This window comes from Polyodon spathula, chromosome 4 (assembly GCF_017654505.1).
Source record: "Polyodon spathula isolate WHYD16114869_AA chromosome 4, ASM1765450v1, whole genome shotgun sequence".
Classification (NCBI taxonomy): Eukaryota; Metazoa; Chordata; class Actinopteri; order Acipenseriformes; family Polyodontidae; genus Polyodon; species Polyodon spathula.
The window spans coordinates 2,259,437-2,278,359 of NC_054537.1; the positions used below are offsets into that span (position 1 = coordinate 2,259,437).

An 18,923-nucleotide genomic window follows, 5' to 3' on the forward strand; every position below is an offset into this window, starting at 1 on the left:
AATTTGTGATTGAGAAATAAAAGAAATCAGGAGTTGTGAAATTAGCGGTTTGTTCTAGAAACCAAGAACGAAACACTAAGATCAAAAACAAACCCCATCCAGCATTAAACATGGGAACAAGCAGAGTTCCAATAAATAGCAAGGCATTAGATGGTATCAATTGAGGTAGATCATTTTAAACCGCTGCAATCATGTTCAAAAACCATTTTCATCCAATACATCATCACAGTAGTGCTTGTTTATCAAAATAAATTAAACAATAATAAAAAGCTCCTCATGACCCAGTCTTGTGGTTATGTGTCTCACTTTACAGAACTCTAGAACTCTCACCTGTCTCAGCTTCTCTTCGGTGTCTCCTTGTGATACATGCATATTGTTCTGTGCTTCACTGGTCACTCCTGCTGCCACTGAACCTGCCATATTTAGGGTTGAAGAAACTCCAAAGTTCCCCTCCTTTCCTGTTCCGTGCTGCTCTGTAATGTCGCGAACCAGACGTCCATCATCAAATACACCACCAGACTGTGACTGAGGGGTCATTGGAGGCTGCTCACACAGATCGTGAATAGATGTTTGATTCAGTTGATCAGGCTGAGTGAAGGGTTCTTCGGTCATTCCAGACAGTTTTGAAGTTTGAGAGCACGGGTCTGACGGGCACACAAATGTCTCCTGCGTGCCTGCAGCTCTGTTCTGGGGTGCCGGCGAGAAAGGACCTTGATTTGGCATCAACCCAGGCCTTGTGACCACTGGTCTGTTAATGGTTTCCGAGGTCCCGGGCCTTGGTGTGCCTGGTGGACAGGAAAAGGAGTCGTTCATTACTGGTCTCAGGGTTCCCGGTGACTGGGAATAGGGGTCGTTCATTACTGGTCTCAGGGTTCCCGGTGACTGGGAATAGGGGTCGTTCATTACTGGTCTCGGGGTTCCCGGTGGCTGGGAATAGGGGTCGTTCATTACTGGTCTTGGGGTTCCCGGTGGCTGGGAATAGGGGTCATTCGTTACTGGTCTCAGCGCTCCCGGGGGCCGGGAAAAGGGTTCGTTCGTTACTGGTCTCGGGGCTCCCAGTGGCTGGGAAAAGGGTTCATTCATTACTGGTCTCGGGGTTCCCGGTGGCTGAGAGTAGGGGTCGTTCATTGCTGGTCTCGGGGTTCCCGGTGGCTGGGAATAGGGGTCGTTCGTTACTGGTCTCGGGGTTCCCGGTGGCTGGGAATAGGGGTCGTTCGTTACTGGTCTCGGGGTTCCCGGTGGCTGGGAATAGGGGTCGTTCGTTACTGGTCTCGGGGTTCCCGGTGGCTGGGAATAGGAGTCGTTCGTTACTGGTCTCGGGGTACCCGGTGGCTGGGAATAGGGGTCATTCGTTACTGGTCTCGGGGTTCCCGGTGGCTGGGAATAGGGGTCGTTCATTACAGATCTCGGGGTTCCCGGTGGCTGGGAATAGGAGTCGTTCGTTACTGGTCTCGGGGTACCCTGTGGCTGGGAATAGGGGTCGTTCGTTATTGGTCTCGGGGTACCCGGTGGCTGGGAATAGGGGTCGTTCATTACAGATCTCGGGGTTCCCGGTGGCTGGGAATAGGGGTCGTTCGTTACTGGTCTCGAGGTTCCCGTTGGCTGGGAATAGGGGTCGTTCATTACAAGTCTCGGGGCTCCCGGTGACTGGGAATAGGGATTGTTCATTACTGGTCTTGGGGTGCCTGGTGGCTGTGCATACGGATCAGAATAACTCTGATGGACTGGAGACTGTGCAAACCTCTCTCCCATCCCAGGTCTGGGGGTAGAATGGGATTGAGAATAGGGATCTGCAGACTGCAGAGGAGCAGGCCCAGGAGTTAAAGGTGCCTGAGCATATAGATCCTGAGATGGTGGTCTTGCTATGGGTCCAGGCTGTGAAAAGGGGTCCCTCTGGGACTGACGGCTCATCCTGGGAGGGTGCGAAAAGTTGTCGTTCATCGCGAGACGAGGAGTTAGCGGAGGTTTGGCAAAAGGGTCGTTCATCTGGTTTTGGGAAAATCCATCTGCTGGCCTTGGCGTGAGCACAGGACGTTGGTATGGATCCACTGACATGCGCCGGAGAGCTGAAGACATAGCAGGGTAGGGGTCTTGCAGTGACTGTGAGGGAGGCATTGGGGCTTTAAACAAGGAGACTGAACCAGACTCGTTACTTCCGGGAATGGGAGTCAGCAGCGGCCTTGTGTATGGATCTGACAGGATCATCCTGCTATGGGACATCTGCATCCTTTGGTAAACTTCAGCTGGAAGACCTGGCCTAGCAAATGTATCACCACTGGCTGTGGATCCAAGTGGAAGTTTCCCAGATTGCTCTGCACTACCAACTGTCCTTGGTGGCCCCATGGGCTTAGCAAAGAGATCTGCAGATAGGACTGGCCTGGGGGTGTCTGGAGGCTTTGCGTAGGGATCGTTATTGATAGAAGATGGAGATCCAAAAGACTCGTGACCAGGAGAAGGCCTGTTCCTTTCCTGCTGCTCAGCTCCCAGTCTGGTTCCGGCTGGTGGAGGAGTGCAGGGGTCGATGGACTTCCTCCGGGGGGGATGTGACCCCACTGCAGGTGGCCTAGGTGTTCCAACCATTTTGGCGTATGGATCCCATGGGGATGATGGCCTTGAGTTCGAGGCCCCAGGAGAAAACATCTGTGGGGACTGTGGTTGTGCAGGCTGAGCCTGGGAAAAGGGGTCTTGCACTGGCATCCGTGTAGGTGTAGGAGGTGGGGCTTGGGGTCTAAGAAAGACATCATTAGAGGATGATGCTGTAGGAGTGCCAGGTGGCTGCGGTATCGCAAATCCATCTTTGGGCATCGTCTCTTGTGCTGGGGACGTGTTTCCATTGCTTGGTTGGGGAGTCAGAGGACTCTGATTCCCGCTGTTGGGAGAATCGCTGCCCGACTGACCGCTGGACTGCTGCTGCTGCAGTTGCTGTTGCTGCTCACTTTTAACTTGCTCCAGTTTCTGCGTTGCTTCTATCTTGGCTTGCTGCTTATTTTTTTGCCTCAGCTGCTGTTAAGGTGTAAAAACAAAAATACATAAAACAAACACATGCTTATATACTAGCCAATTTATTCACATGATTTGGCACTACTGTAGACTTTGAACCTGGCCAGGCAACAGCAACGATACTGACAAGCAAAGACAGCTTCTGACCAACTGCTGCTTGTTTTATTTTAAAATGAAAGCCTCAGCCTGCTACAATAATTATTTTTCAAAAAGCAAAGTGTTAACTGCACTTGCAGTCCTGAAATGGGACAGACGTTAAACAGAATTGCCAGTTATTTTCTTACACCCTGTACATTTGTTTTATTAGCTCTTGGTAGCCAAACTCCACTTGCTGCGGATCACACCAGAATAATTTTCCACATCCTGCTGCTTTTGTTGGCAAGCCCCCCCTCCCTCCAAAAAAGCGTGAGTGTTATTTATCTGACATTTAATTACTCTGAATCTTTCCTTGCCACATTAACAAAATACAAACATGTGCAGACCACTTAAACTGAGCCCATGAGGTAGTCTAGGCAGTTTTACACAAAACAGCCAAAGAATACAATACATAACTAGAAAAAATGTATATGGCATTTAAATACGTAGCTCTGCTTTGTACAGAAAAGCCATTCTAAATAAGCATGTTATCATGCCTGCTTGCATGTCTGCTTGCTGCTGTAGGGGTCAATGAAGGTTAAATGAATATTGTGAGCACTCTTGAGAACACTGTGTTCAAGCTCAGCTACAAGGTGAGAGGATGTCTTCAATCTCAGCCATCTCAGGACACAGAGGAACAAGGAAATGATAAAGTGGGCTACATTGGACCTTGTGTAGAAGAGATGTGTATGAGTCTGGAACCATGAAATTGACAGTGCTTTGATATTGTTAGGAAAACAGAGTGTAAGCAGAGCTCACAAAGTTCAGCTTCACACCCCCACATTTAAGCAAGATATATAAGACAGGCACTTGAGAATGTGAGTGAGACAAGCTCCCTGAATCCTCTCCTGATGAGAGACCCTCTCCGTACCTGAGCTACCTCCCAGAACGTGATGTAACTGATCACTGTCAGACTGTTGTTTATAACTCGGTGCTACACTGTTGTGTCTAACGTTAATGTTTAAGCTATATGCGTGTAACTTCTGAATACATGAATCAATAAATGGAAACTTACTAACAGGGCAATTGGTATTTTGAGCACTCATTTTCAGACATAAATGTGTCTCCTTACACTGCCTTCCTATACTGAGATGATAGGACTCTCAGACTGTGAAAATGGAAGACTGCTTTCACTCTAAAGCTACTGCAACAACAGATCTAACGCAAGCATTGATATGATCCTTACCTGTCTGAATTTCCATTCCTGCTCATGTTCCGATTCCTTAGGCTTCAGCGGATCTTTAAACAGAAGATCTGACTCTATAGGGATGTTGGGATCAATAATTTCTTGATGGTGCTGCTGTCTTTTAATGGTATCATTGGACATTTGGACCTTATTTATGCGCAGGGCAGCCCGATTATCTCTGGCTTTTTGCTGTACAAAAGAAAAAGTAGATCATTTATTTGGTGTGAGATTCTATTTGGTGCAATCGGGACATCCCACAAAGCAGACCGGCTAATAACAAGCTGGATATGAAGGCCTCCATGTGTCTCCTGACCATACTCTCCCTTGATGAATGCCACTATGAGCTGTAATCCTAGTATTCACTGTGAGCTGTAATCCTAGTATTCACTGCGAGCTGTAATCCTTCTAGTATTCACTGCGAGCTGTAATCCTTCTAGTATTCACTGCGAGCTGTAATCCTTCTAGTATTCACTGCGAGCTGTAATCCTACTATTCACTGCGAGCTGTAATCCTTCTAGTATTCACTGCGAGCTGTAATCCTTCTAGTATTCACTGCGGGCTGTAATCCTTCTAGTATTCACTGCGGGCTGTAATCCTAGTATTCACTGCGAGCTGTAATCCTAGTATTCACTGCGAGCTGTAATCCTAGTGTTCACTGCGAGCTGTAATCCTAGTGTTCACTGCGAGCTGTAATCTTAGTGTTCACTGCGAGCTGTAATCCTTCTAGTATTCACTGCGAGCTGTAATCCTAGTGTTCACTGCGAGCTGTAATCCTAGTGTTCACTGTGAGCTGTAATCCTAGTGTTCACTGCGAGCTGTAATCCTAGTGTTCACTGCGAGCTGTAATTCTAGTGTTCACTGCGAGCTGTAATCCTAGTGTTCACTGCGAGCTGTAATCCTTCTAGTATTCACTGCGAGCTGTAATCCTACTATTCACTGCGAGCTGTAATCCTTCTAGTATTCACTGCGAGCTGTAATCCTAGTGTTCACTGCGAGCTGTAATCCTAGTGTTCACTGCGAGCTGTAATCCTAGTGTTCACTGCGAGCTGTAATCCTAGTGTTCACTGTGAGCTGTAATCCTAGTGTTCACTGTGAGCTGTAATCCTAGTGTTCACTGCGAGCTGTAATCCTAGTGTTCACTGCGAGCTGTAATCCTAGTGTTCACTGCGAGCTGTAATCCTTCTAGTATTCACTGCGAGCTGTAATCCTACTATTCACTGCGAGCTGTAATCCTTCTAGTATTCACTGCGAGCTGTAATCCTAGTGTTCACTGCGAGCTGTAATCCTAGTGTTCACTGCGAGCTGTAATCCTAGTGTTCACTGTGAGCTGTAATCCTAGTGTTCACTGCGAGCTGTAATCCTTCTAGTATTCACTGCGAGCTGTAATCCTTCTAGTATTCACTGCGAGCTGTAATCCTAGTATTCACTGCGAGCTGTAATCCTTCTAGTATTCACTGCGAGCTGTAATCCTAGTATTCACTGCGAGCTGTAATCCTTCTAGTATTCACTGTGAGCTGTAACCCTTCTAGTATTCACTGTGAGCTGTAACCCTTCTAGTATTCACTGTGAGCTGTAATTCTAGTATTCACTGCGAGCTGTAATCCTAGTATTCACTGCGAGCTGTAACCCTTCTAGTATTCACTGCGAGCTGTAACCCTTCTAGTAGTATCACTGCGAGCTGTAATCCTAGTATTCACTGCGAGCTGTAATCCTAGTATTCACTGCGAGCTGTAATCCTAGTGTTCACTGCGAGCTGTAATCCTAGTGTTCACTGCGAGCTGTAATCCTAGTATTCACTGCGAGCTGTAATCCTAGTATTCACTGCGAGCTGTAATCCTTCTAGTATTCACTGCGAGCTGTAATCCTTCTAGTATTCACTGCGAGCTGTAATCCTAGTATTCACTGCGAGCTGTAATCCTAGTATTCACTGCAAGCTGTAATCCTAGTATTCACTGCGAGTTGTAATCCTAGTATTCACTGCGAGCTGTAATCCTAGTATTCACTGTGAGCTGTAATCCTTCTAGTATTCACTGTGAGCTGTAATCCTAGTATTCACTGCGAGCTGTAATCCTTCTAGTATTCACTGCGAGCTGTAATCCTTCTAGTATTCACTGCGAGCTGTAATCCTTCTAGTATTCACTGCGAGCTGTAATCCTAGTATTCACTGTGAGCTGTAATCCTAGTATTCACTGTGAGCTGTAATCCTAGTATTCACTGTGAGCTGTAATCCTAGTATTCACTGCGAGCTGTAATCCTTCTAGTATTCACTGCGAGCTGTAATCCTAGTATTCACTGCGAGCTGTAATCCTAGTATTCACTGTGAGCTGTAATCCTAGTATTCACTGTGAGCTGTAATCCTAGTATTCACTGTGAGCTGTAATCCTTCTAGTATTCACTGTGAGCTGTAACCCTTCTAGTATTCACTGTGAGCTGTAATCCTAGTATTCACTGTGAGCTGTAATCCTAGTATTCACTGTGAGCTGTAATCCTTCTAGTATTCACTGTGAGCTGTAATCCTAGTATTCACTGTGAGCTGTAATCCTAGTATTCACTGTGAGCTGTAATCCTAGTATTCACTGTGAGCTGTAATCCTAGTATTCACTGTGAGCTGTAATCCTAGTATTCACTGTGAGCTGTAATCCTAGTATTCACTGTGAGCTGTAACCCTTCTGGTATTCACTGTGAGCTGTAATCCTAGTATTCACTGTGAGCTGTAATCCTAGTATTCACTGTGAGCTGTAATCCTAGTATTCACTGCGAGCTGTAATCCTAGTATTCACTGTGAGCTGTAATCCTAGTATTCACTGTGAGCTGTAATCCTAGTATTCACTGTGAGCTGTAATCCTAGTATTCACTGTGAGCTGTAATCCTAGTATTCACTGTGAGCTGTAATCCTAGTATTCACTGTGAGCTGTAATCCTAGTATTCACTGTGAGCTGTAATCCTAGTATTCACTGTGAGCTGTAATCCTAGTATTCACTGCGAGCTGTAATCCTAGTATTCACTGTGAGCTGTAATCCTAGTATTCACTGTGAGCTGTAATCCTAGTATTCACTGTGAGCTGTAATCCTAGTATTCACTGTGAGCTGTAATCCTAGTATTCACTGTGAGCTGTAATCCTAGTATTCACTGTGAGCTGTAATCCTAGTATTCACTGTGAGCTGTAATCCTAGTATTCACTGTGAGCTGTAATCCTAGTATTCACTGTGAGCTGTAATCCTAGTATTCACTGCGAGCTGTAATCCTAGTATTCACTGTGAGCTGTAATCCTAGTATTCACTGTGAGCTGTAATCCTAGTATTCACTGTAAGCTGTAATCCTAGCATTCATTGCGAGCTGTAATCCTAGTATTCACTGTGAGCTGTAATCCTAGTATTCACTGTGAGCTGTAATCCTAGTATTCACTGTGAGCTGTAATCCTAGTATTCACTGCGAGCTGTAATCCTAGTATTCACTGTGAGCTGTAATCCTAGTATTCACTGTGAGCTGTAATCCTAGTATTCACTGTGAGCTGTAATCCTAGTATTCACTGTGAGCTGTAATCCTAGTATTCACTGCGAGCTGTAATCCTAGTATTCACTGTGAGCTGTAATCCTAGTATTCACTGTGAGCTGTAATCCTAGTATTCACTGTGAGCTGTAATCCTAGTATTCACTGTGAGCTGTAATCCTAGTATTCACTGTGAGCTGTAATCCTAGTATTCACTGTGAGCTGTGTAATCCTAGTATTCACTGTGAGCTGTAATCCTAGTATTCACTGTGAGCTGTAATCCTAGTATTCACTGTGAGCTGTAATCCTAGTATTCACTGTGAGCTGTAATTCTAGTATTCACTGTGAGCTGTAATTCTAGTATTCACTGTGAGCTGTAATCCTAGTATTCACTGTGAGCTGTAATCCTAGTATTCACTGTGAGCTGTAATCCTAGTATTCACTGTGAGCTGTAATCCTAGTATTCACTGTGAGCTGTAATCCTAGTATTCACTGTGAGCTGTAATCCTAGTATTCACTGTGAGCTGTAATCCTAGTATTCACTGTGTAAGTATTCTGTAATCCTAGTATTCACTGCGAGCTGTAATCCTAGTATTCACTGTGAGCTGTAATCCTAGTATTCACTGTGAGCTGTAATCCTAGTATTCACTGTGAGCTGTAATCCTAGTATTCACTGTGAGCTGTAATCCTAGTATTCACTGTGAGCTGTAATCCTAGTATTCACTGTGAGCTGTAATCCTAGTATTCACTGTGAGCTGTAACCCTTCTAGTATTCACTGTGAGCTGTAATCCTAGTATTCACTGTGAGCTGTAATCCTAGTATTCACTGTGAGCTGTAATCCTAGTATTCACTGTGAGCTGTAATCCTAGTATTCACTGTGAGCTGTAATCCTAGTATTCACTGTGAGCTGTAATCCTAGTATTCACTGCGAGCTGTAATCCTAGTATTCACTGCGAGCTGTAATCCTAGTATTCACTGTGAGCTGTAATCCTAGTATTCACTGCGAGCTGTAATCCTAGTATTCACTGCGAGCTGTAATCCTAGTATTCACTGTGAGCTGTAATCCTAGTATTCACTGTGAGCTGTAATCCTAGTATTCACTGTGAGCTGTAATCCTAGTATTCACTGTGAGCTGTAATCCTAGTATTCACTGTGAGCTGTAATCCTAGTATTCACTGTGAGCTGTAATCCTAGTATTCACTGTGAGCTGTAATCCTAGTATTCACTGTGAGCTGTAATCCTAGTATTCACTGTGAGCTGTAATCCTAGTATTCACTGTGAGCTGTAATCCTAGTATTCACTGTGAGCTGTAATCCTAGTATTCACTGCGAGCTGTAATCCTAGTATTCACTGTGAGCTGTAATCCTAGTATTCACTGTGAGCTGTAATCCTAGTATTCACTGTGAGCTGTAATCCTAGTATTCACTGTGAGCTGTAATCCTAGTATTCACTGCGAGCTGTAATCCTAGTATTCACTGTGAGCTGTAATCCTAGTATTCACTGTGAGCTGTAATCCTAGTATTCACTGTGAGCTGTAATCCTAGTATTCACTGTGAGCTGTAATCCTAGTATTCACTGTGAGCTGTAACCCTTCTGGTATTCACTGTGAGCTGTAATCCTAGTATTCACTGTGAGCTGTAATCCTAGTATTCACTGTGAGCTGTAATCCTAGTATTCACTGTGAGCTGTAATCCTAGTATTCACTGTGAGCTGTAATCCTAGTATTCACTGTGAGCTGTAATCCTAGTATTCACTGTGAGCTGTAATCCTAGTATTCACTGTGAGCTGTAATCCTAGTATTCACTGTGAGCTGTAATCCTAGTATTCACTGTGAGCTGTAATCCTAGTATTCACTGTGAGCTGTAATCCTTCTAGTATTCACTGTGAGCTGTAATCCTAGTATTCACTGTGAGCTGTAATCCTAGTATTCACTGCGAGCTGTAATCCTAGTATTCACTGTGAGCTGTAATCCTAGTATTCACTGTGAGCTGTAATCCTAGTATTCACTGTGAGCTGTAATCCTAGTATTCACTGTGAGCTGTAATCCTAGTATTCACTGTGAGCTGTAATCCTAGTATTCACTGTGAGCTGTAATCCTAGTATTCACTGTGAGCTGTAATCCTAGTATTCACTGTGAGCTGTAATCCTAGTATTCACTGTGAGCTGTAATCCTAGTATTCACTGTGAGCTGTAACCCTTCTGGTATTCACTGTGAGCTGTAATCCTAGTATTCACTGTGAGCTGTAATCCTAGTATTCACTGTGAGCTGTAATCCTAGTATTCACTGTGAGCTGTAATCCTAGTATTCACTGTGAGCTGTAATCCTAGTATTCACTGTGAGCTGTAATCCTAGTATTCACTGTGAGCTGTAATCCTTCTAGTATTCACTGCGAGCTGTAATCCTAGTATTCACTGTGAGCTGTAATCCTAGTATTCACTGCGAGCTGTAATCCTAGTATTCACTGTGAGCTGTAATCCTAGTATTCACTGTGAGCTGTAATCCTAGTATTCACTGTGAGCTGTAATCCTAGTATTCACTGCGAGCTGTAATCCTAGTATTCACTGCGAGCTGTAATCCTAGTATTCACTGTGAGCTGTAATCCTAGTATTCACTGTGAGCTGTAATCTAGTATTCACTGTGAGCTGTAATCCTAGTATTCACTGTGAGCTGTAATCCTAGTATTCACTGTGAGCTGTAATCCTAGTATTCACTGTGAGCTGTAATCCTACTGGTATTCACTGTGAGCTGTAATCCTAGTATTCACTGTGAGCTGTAATCCTAGTATTCACTGTGAGCTGCAACCCTTCTGGTATTCACTGTGAGCTGTAACCCTTCTAGTATTCACTGCGATCTGTAATCCTAGTATTCACTGTGAGCTGTAATCCTAGTATTCACTGTGAGCCGTAATCCTAGTATTCACTGTGAGCTGTAATCCTAGTATTCACTGTGAGCTGTAATCCTAGTGTTCACTGCGATCTGTAATCCTAGTATTCACTGCGAGCTGTAATCCTTCTAGTATTCACTGCGAGCTGTAATCCGTCTACCCCAACAGAACAACAACAACAACAACAACAACAACAACAATAATAATAATAATAATAACAATCAGCCGCTATGAAACTATGACAAGTGTATGAAGCATGTGCAGTATACACATAGGAGGAAGAAGAGGAGAGAACAGCAGCCAGCCACCACTGACTTCCTCTGGGTCCTCATTATTGGTTCATATGTTGCAATAAAAACTAATACTAAACATACAGGGCACACTTGATACAATGCACTGCTGTCCTTACAGTCTGTTTTTTCCTCTACAGCTCATCTTTATTTTTTACTTGTATTTCTTTTACTTGGTTCTTTTTTAATCAGGTACTTACCACATACGGTGCTCTTTCTTGGGAACTGGCTTTTCTCCATAGTTTTGCAATTTGCTTAACCCTTGTGGACCACTCTGAGTTAGAAGAGAAAATGAACTTCAGCCTCCATTTCAGAAATTCTACATATTACATGAACTGCTTCTCACACAATCCCTATCTTCCATGGGAACCGCCCCCACCCACCCTGCGTACAAATCTATAAATGAGATTCATTAAAACCTTAATGTATCACTGAAATCCTTGGAATTACACTACAATGCAACTTGTTATGAGTGTGATATCAGAGCAATCTTACATTGTTCTTCATATTTACTTTGAATCATTTTATGTTCCGGTCACCCAATCCTGGGGTCTTTTAAAACTCGGAAGTTTGTGTCCCTGGAGACTCAAAGGCTATCGCCAAATCTTATCTTGCATCCAAGTATATCTGGCACGCCAAAGTGTTGCAGGGTGACAAGCTGGTGTAACAGATGGGACTGGTTGTAAGACATGACTCTGATGCACATATTTCTTGGATGCAAGAAATATACAAGTAAGGAATATCAGATAAAACAAATGGGCTATTTCCTGAGCTGAGGGAACATGAAGCCGCTTCTTCAGGAACAGTGGCTTCAAACCTGGTTCCAGGATACCTAGTTTGAGGCAACTTTGCTTTATCAAACTCCTCTGATGTGCCAATGCAGTAGCCTGAAACCTAGTCTTCTGAAACCAAGTTCCAAGCTACAAAGTGGATTCCGGCTCCCTCAGCGTTACATCCACCAGAGTGTTGTGTTTGAGTCACCAGGAAGTGATGTGATGGACTTGAAAGCTAAAATGATAATGTTACACTAAATAGGAATATAAGTGATACTCCATGCCATACCAAGCTGCTCCTTCAAAGAGATGCAGTGATTTCAACAGTATATTATAGAAGTAATCCAAAATGCAATGCGTCTTACATGAATGAACCCAACCAACCTACGCTACAACTGCGCTAGTCTTACTAAATAGACAGAAAGCACGTAGAAACAGATCTGCTCACTGAGGGAAAAAAAACACATCGAAATGCACTGATATTATATTTAAAAACAAAAAGATCTGAAACTTCAATGCTTATAAAAAGAAAGTGGGACCTCAGCCCAGAAGCTGCGTCGACTTACCAGGAAAATCCTCCTTGAGGCTGGGGAAGTTCATGTTGGTGTACAGCACAGGGGCCACTGTTGCCATCTCACCCAGGGTCTCCTCCTTCTCCCACTTGAGAGTGCTCCTCTGGGCGTTGGACATGGTGTCTGCCTCCGGCTCCAGCACAGGAGCTGGGGCAGCCCAGGAGCCAGCTGCTTCGTTCACCAGCTCATTAAACTGAGGCTTTTTGTCCCTGAAAGCCAGAATTTGGTGACTTTGTGAGCGAGGTTCTGAGGCACGCAGTTTCACAGCATGGGAGTTGAGAAATGATTTACAGGGTTAAAATAACTTGGAGGAAAAACACTAGGAATACCCGGGTCTCCTCTACCTAGCACTGTTTTGGCTAAAACTAAAACAAATTGTACCTGAAATATTAGTTTCATGAATCCTGCAGCAGACATGTGCCACAACACTGAGTGCTAGGGTAACATGCTTTTTACTTGTAGTTAGGAGTGCTATTAACGGTTCTACAGGGGTGACAGTAACGACTAAACCCAACTTGTAATGTTTCATCAGCGTACGGATCTGGACAGAATGAAAATGACAACTGGGCAATGCTCCGTTCAACTGACATAACTGACAGTATCTCACAGCAGTGGAATGGGTGTGCCGTCCCCATCTCTGGTGGAGGGCTGATTCAGCTGTAAAATAAAAGGGCGTCGGCCCACATGCCCACCTGCAGGAGTCTGTGAAAGGAGCCCGATGGATGGGAGAGAAGGTGCTGGGTGTGCAGGGCCCTGGTCCTGGAGGAACTCGTGGAGATGGAAAATGGGGGGTTGGCCCCATAAGGCCGTTCATTAAAGGCATTCTTGGGAACAGGCCATCTCCTACAAGAAAATTAATGAATGTAAAAAAGATTTCTTTCATCTCCAAAATCTGCTGTTATTTTAGTTTAGACCAGCCAAAAGGGCTCTTTGTATTCTGGATCCTTTTGTCAACAGCACAGCAGAGATATGGTCTGGTGGCTTTACTCAATTGACTACTTCAAACAAACTGAATCAGAACTACAGAGTTATAATCATTTACCATATGTTGCATTTAAAAGGTAGCACTGAAATTACACACACACACACACACACATATATATATATATATATATATATATATATATATATATATATATATATATATATATATATATATATATACACACACACACACACACACACACACACATACACAGTGCCTTGCAAAATTATTCAGACCCCTGACCAATTCTCTCATGTCACTGAATTACAAATGGTACATTGAAATTTCGTTCTGTTTGATATTTTATTTTTAAACACTGAAACTCAGAATCAATTATTGTAAGGTGACATTGGTTTTATGTTGGGAAATATTTTTAAGAAAAATAAAAAACTGAAATATCTTGCTTGAATAAGTACTCAACCCCTGTGCTGTGGAAGCTCCCAGTTTGCACCGATGAAAGAAATTGCCCTAACGAGGACACAGTTACCTTACCATTGGCCTCCACCTGTGAACCATTAAAGTTGCTGTCACATTTTCTGGATAAAAACCCCACTGTTGAAGGATCATTGGTAAGGCTGTGAATCTGAAGAAAAATTAAGACCAAAGAGCATTCTGCAAAAGTTAAAGATAAAATAATACAAATGCATAGATTAGAGAAAGGGTACAAAATAATATCCAAGTGTTTGGATATCCCAGTGACCACAGTTGGATCAATAATCAGGAAGTGGAAGCTGCATCACACCACCCAGGCACTGCCAAGAAAAGGCCGTCCCTCAAAACTCAGCACTCAAATAAGAAGGAGACTTGTGAGAGAAGCCACAGAGAGGCCAACAATCACTTTGAAGGCTATGTGTGGCGCAAACCTAACACTGCCCATGCCTCAAGACACACCATCCCTACAGTGAAGTATGGTGTTGGCGGCATCATGCTGTGGGGATGCTTCTCATCAGCAGGGACTGGGCATCTTGTTACAACTGAAGGAAGAATGGATGGCCAATGGCCAAAATCATTCCGACACTGTGTGGAAAGCTGGTACATACTTACCCCAAAAGACTTAAAGCTGTTATTGCATCGAAAGGTGAAACCAAATATTAATGTGTCGGGGTTGAATACTTATGCAAGCAAGATATTTCAGTTTTTTATTTTTCTTAAAAATATCCCAACATAAAACCAATGTCACCTTACAATAATTGATTTTGAGTTTAAGTGTTTTAAAATAAAATATCGAACAGAACGAAATTTCAATGTACCATTTGTAATTCAGTGACATGAGAGAATTGGTCAGGGGTCTGAATACTTTTGCAAGGCACTGTATATACATGTGTATTTGTATTTATTTTTCTAAAACACACTTCATTCTGCTGAAACAAAACCCTGTGTAAATGTGATCCCCGGTTGCCTGCTCCAGTAATGACAGTGTGTTTGAATGAAACGCACCCTGGTTTTGCAGCGGTATGTGCGTGTGCTGGGGAGTCTGGTTAGCACTCGGGCTCAGGACTGCGGTGAACAGCTCCTCCACATCCTTCCCTTCAAGCTCTGCAGTGAACACGTGAACAGGGGGGTTACTCTACAGGAGCTACAAACCACACCCACACGAACAGCAACATGGGGACTGGGATTACATCCATCCATCCATTCACAGTGGAGTGCAAATGTATTACAATACCTAGAGCTGTGTCACTTATATCCTTTATCCTTTGGGTGTCAGAATTGCAATTTTCAGGTCAGTAATCAGCGATATAGAAACAATAGGCACTTGTGTGTAGAAATGTTAGACCGCTTTATTCTTTAATTAGGCATCTTAAAACAACTTCCATAAAGTCTTGTGCATTTTACCCAGGTCTGCTAATCAATTAAATTTATTTATTTATTTATTTACTTAAATTTAGTCGTTGCCAATTATTTTTTTATTTTCTCCCAATTTGAAATGGCCAATTATTGTTTATTTATGCTCGGTTCACCGCTACCACCCCTGTGCTGACTCGGGAGCAGTAAAGACTAACACACTGTGTCCTCCGAAGTGTGTGCCGTCAGCTGACCGTTTCTTTACACACTGCGGATTCACCATGCAGCCGCCCAGGAGCTACAGCATAGGAGGACAAGGCAGCTCCTGGGCAGCTAGCAGGCAAGCCCACAGGCGCCCGGCCAGACTACAGGGGTCACTGGTGCGCGGTGAGCCGACGACACCCTGGCCGACCTAGACCCTTAGCAATTAGAAAGTAATTCCACATCATTACCTCTCTTTGAAGAGCTGGTGTCTTTATCAGTTCAGGTATTTCTGGTGTACACTTTAATATTTTCTGAAAAAGTTCTTTAAAATTGATTTGTAACTAAATTGACTACAATGTCTCTGTTGTCTTATGACTTATTTTCTAATTTGTAAAAAGCTATTTGAAATATTCTTCTCAATATAATTCTCAATAATAAGCATTATTGCACAAAATTTAGCTATGCTTACACCCTACCTGAACACATTTATGTCCCGTCACTAATGATTGGACAGCTGTAAAACCAGGGCAGATCTTTGAATTTCCCATTGGTTAAACCCCCAATTATGTCCCGCCTCTGCTCACTCAAGATTGGACAGCTGTATAACAAGGGGCATATCTTTGACTCTCCGATTGGTTAAACCTACTAAAGACCTTCAACTGTTTATGTCCCTCATCCGCTTACTTATGATTGGACTGCCACTGAGAAAATGCAGATCTATTGGTTGATTATTTTACATACAAAAATAGAACTGCACGACTACACTTAACATGCGATAAACTCTTTAGTTGATTAATTGGGCCGATTAGTCAACTAAAATCAGAGCAGCTCTAATTTTACCGTTTGTGGCTCTGCGTGTCTTTTCTCTTACTATACCAAATTAATTGCATGAGTGGTCTATTCAAGTCAACAATTAAACTAGACAATCACTACTTTGCCTGTTTTGACAATTTCCCAAGATTTTCAGATCCAGTGGTTTAATTTCATAACAAATCAAAGCAGAAGCAATGGGGTGTTGTAATAAATGTGCACACTGCTGTATATATCGGGCCATTCAACCCACAGCGATCTACATGTCGATGACTCATACCTGGAATTTTGTACAGTTTGCTTAGAATCGCACCTGAAATAAGAGAACAATGTAATGATTATTATTGAAAATATTAAATAAAATACAAATCACAACTAAGAAGCATCATAGTGAACACTAACTACCAATGAAGTGCTCCCCATAGAGTTCCTAATGGAATTGGCATACTTGTGTTGACCTGTTAAATGTTACAGATGTTAAACTAATTCTGGGCGTATCTAGCCTGGGCACCACCATACACAGTACAGGCATGTGTACCAGCCTAAACTCTACCGCAGCTTCATCTCCAGCACACAACAAACCTGGAAGAACTGGATGGCAAGGAAGGAAGGTGTGCAATGCGTTGGGCAAGATGGGTGCTTACCATCCGTGACCATCGTGTCCAGCTCTGGACTGAGGACCCCGCCCAGCGGCTCCTCGGGCAGTGGCCGTGCGCTGCGACCGGTACTTGCCAGTGGGGCCAAAGATGAATCATCTGATACGGGACCTATATCCAGACCAGCTTAACAAACCAAAACCACAATGCAATTAGTGTCCAACGATCAATTATCAGGCACTAACTGAAGCCTGCATGGACTCATAATGAAACCAGTTTGAGCCTCAGCTTGTGTGTGTTTATTTAATACAATTTGATAAAAACAGGTGACTTTTCACAACCAACCAGGTTCTTATTCATGAATCAAAAGGACGAGTACCTTCAATTGTCACTTTACTATTGGTCTTTCCTCTGAGTTTTTGTTCTGATGTATGGGACAATTCTGAGTGGTTCTGTTGCGCTAATATTACAATGCAATAATCCAGCAAGCATTTTATGTGCCTGTAGAATGACCCCACAGTGATAATACGAACAGGGTACTCAAATCTCTCTATGTCTGGACATCAATAACAGGGCAAGTAAAACGAAAAAAAAAATAAGATTTGTTTATTAGCCCTACTACTACTACTAAAATACACACACACACACACACACACACACACACACATAATTATCTTACATGAATGTGAACTAATCAGGATATATAATTGCGAACAGTTGCTTTATGAAAACTCTGCCCCATTTATGAATGCAGTTCAATCCTTTAGTTCAGGTAATTGCATGATAAATAAATAAAACTCTTGATGCCAATTAAAAATACATTCAGTGAACAGGTACAGTGCTCCCTCATTCTGACCTGCACATCAAAAAACACTGTGAAATATCAAAGAGTTAATTAGTAAATTGCCCCAGTGAAATATTACTGGCATGATGGCCTATGTGTGAATAAATCAACATCAGTGAATCATCAAACCATGAACAAATGAAGGAGCACTGTACTTTTTTGGAAGTTCATTTTAAAATAAAACGAAAAACGTGTCGGTTGCATTACATACTGCAGCTCATCGGGTGAACGGTACACTGCAAACTGAATTAAAGCAAAAACAAATTCTATATTAAAAACAACTACATTGGTGGTGTGAGAAACAGTGACAACTGAAGACAGAGAAGCAACAGCAAACACACAAAAAACATGAGCACAGCTACTCTGCAGAGCTCGGAGAAATACTACTGCTAGCCATGGGGAAGCCATGATCTTTCTCTTACCAAAAGGAGAGGGCAAGTTGTCAACCTGGTAAGTGTATAAATCAAGACCTACAGGACCCAAACCAGATAAAAGGGATGAATTTAAACAAAGAAACAAGAAGAAACTGAACACAGGGGGAATATATGCATGTATATAAAGCATGCTAAAAACAGTATGCAGCATGCTTGAAAAACAGTGTGAAAGAGACATGTTACAGTGCTCTCGACAACAAAGCAGAACATTAAATAATGTGAAAGTGCACACTATGACAAAGTAAAATATATCAACGAAATTATGAAGATGCCAAATTCAAAACATTTGAAGGTTGAGTTATAAAAAGTATGAATATCATTATAAAAGCAGTACAAATAAATACAAAACAACAAAAGCATTTGTCTAACATCTGCATGTACCTGAATCCTCCCCAGGCTTCACTAGCTCATCAGAAAGGATCCCCAGTATATCATCATCTGTGTTGAGGACTTCAGAGAGGGCAGCCAATGGATCCTCAGGGTTAGCTGTAGAGAAAATAAAGAAATTGTACTGCCACATCTTGGAAGACGAGGTGTGACTCTAACCTATATGGTGCAAATTGTGCTGTAGTTTATGACTGATCATCACCTGGTCGCTGGACTTACAGGCCAGAGGATGCTCGAATAAGAAAAAAAAGCAAACAGTGCAGTTTCACGGCTTAAAACAGCACCATGCTCTTGGAACATACAGTATGGTGTGAATCTGAAGCTAGTAACCGGGGGGTGGGACGGGGGACGACGATGACACACATGGACGGACTAATACGTACAGTGATACACACCTCTGTTCCTTGGAATGGAAGGACAATTCAGTGAGAAAGAGGAGTAAGACATTTACCCGCTGCTGGGTTCTTTACCTGGTGTATAAACACTACTTAAGTACGTAAGCACTGTATCTGCTGACTTACTGTATGTCAAAACATGGAAACAGCGT

At 43.0% G+C, this 18,923-nt stretch overlaps 1 protein-coding gene across 10 annotated transcripts in view; it reads right to left on the minus strand.

Moving 5' to 3' along the window:
• LOC121314053 (histone-lysine N-methyltransferase 2C-like) overlaps positions 1–18,923 on the minus strand; it is a 152,577-nt gene that overhangs the window by 26,685 nt on the left and 106,969 nt on the right. For 8 of the 10 annotated variants that reach the window (XM_041246856.1, XM_041246855.1, XM_041246850.1 and 5 more), the window contains 10 exons: positions 18,371–18,475; positions 17,978–18,025; positions 16,760–16,897; positions 16,396–16,428; positions 14,754–14,852; positions 13,024–13,174; positions 12,326–12,540; positions 11,187–11,260; positions 4,322–4,510; positions 331–3,003 (listed from right to left, as the gene is read on the minus strand). In XM_041246856.1, coding sequence (XP_041102790.1) covers positions 331–3,003; positions 4,322–4,510; positions 11,187–11,260; positions 12,326–12,540; positions 13,024–13,174; positions 14,754–14,852; positions 16,396–16,428; positions 16,760–16,897; positions 17,978–18,025; positions 18,371–18,475 — 3,725 coding nt within the window. The remainder of the gene's footprint in view (positions 1–330; positions 3,004–4,321; positions 4,511–11,186; positions 11,261–12,325; positions 12,541–13,023; positions 13,175–14,753; positions 14,853–16,395; positions 16,429–16,759; positions 16,898–17,977; positions 18,026–18,370; positions 18,476–18,923) is intronic. The other 2 variants (XM_041246858.1, XM_041246852.1) reach the window with 1 other exon arrangement.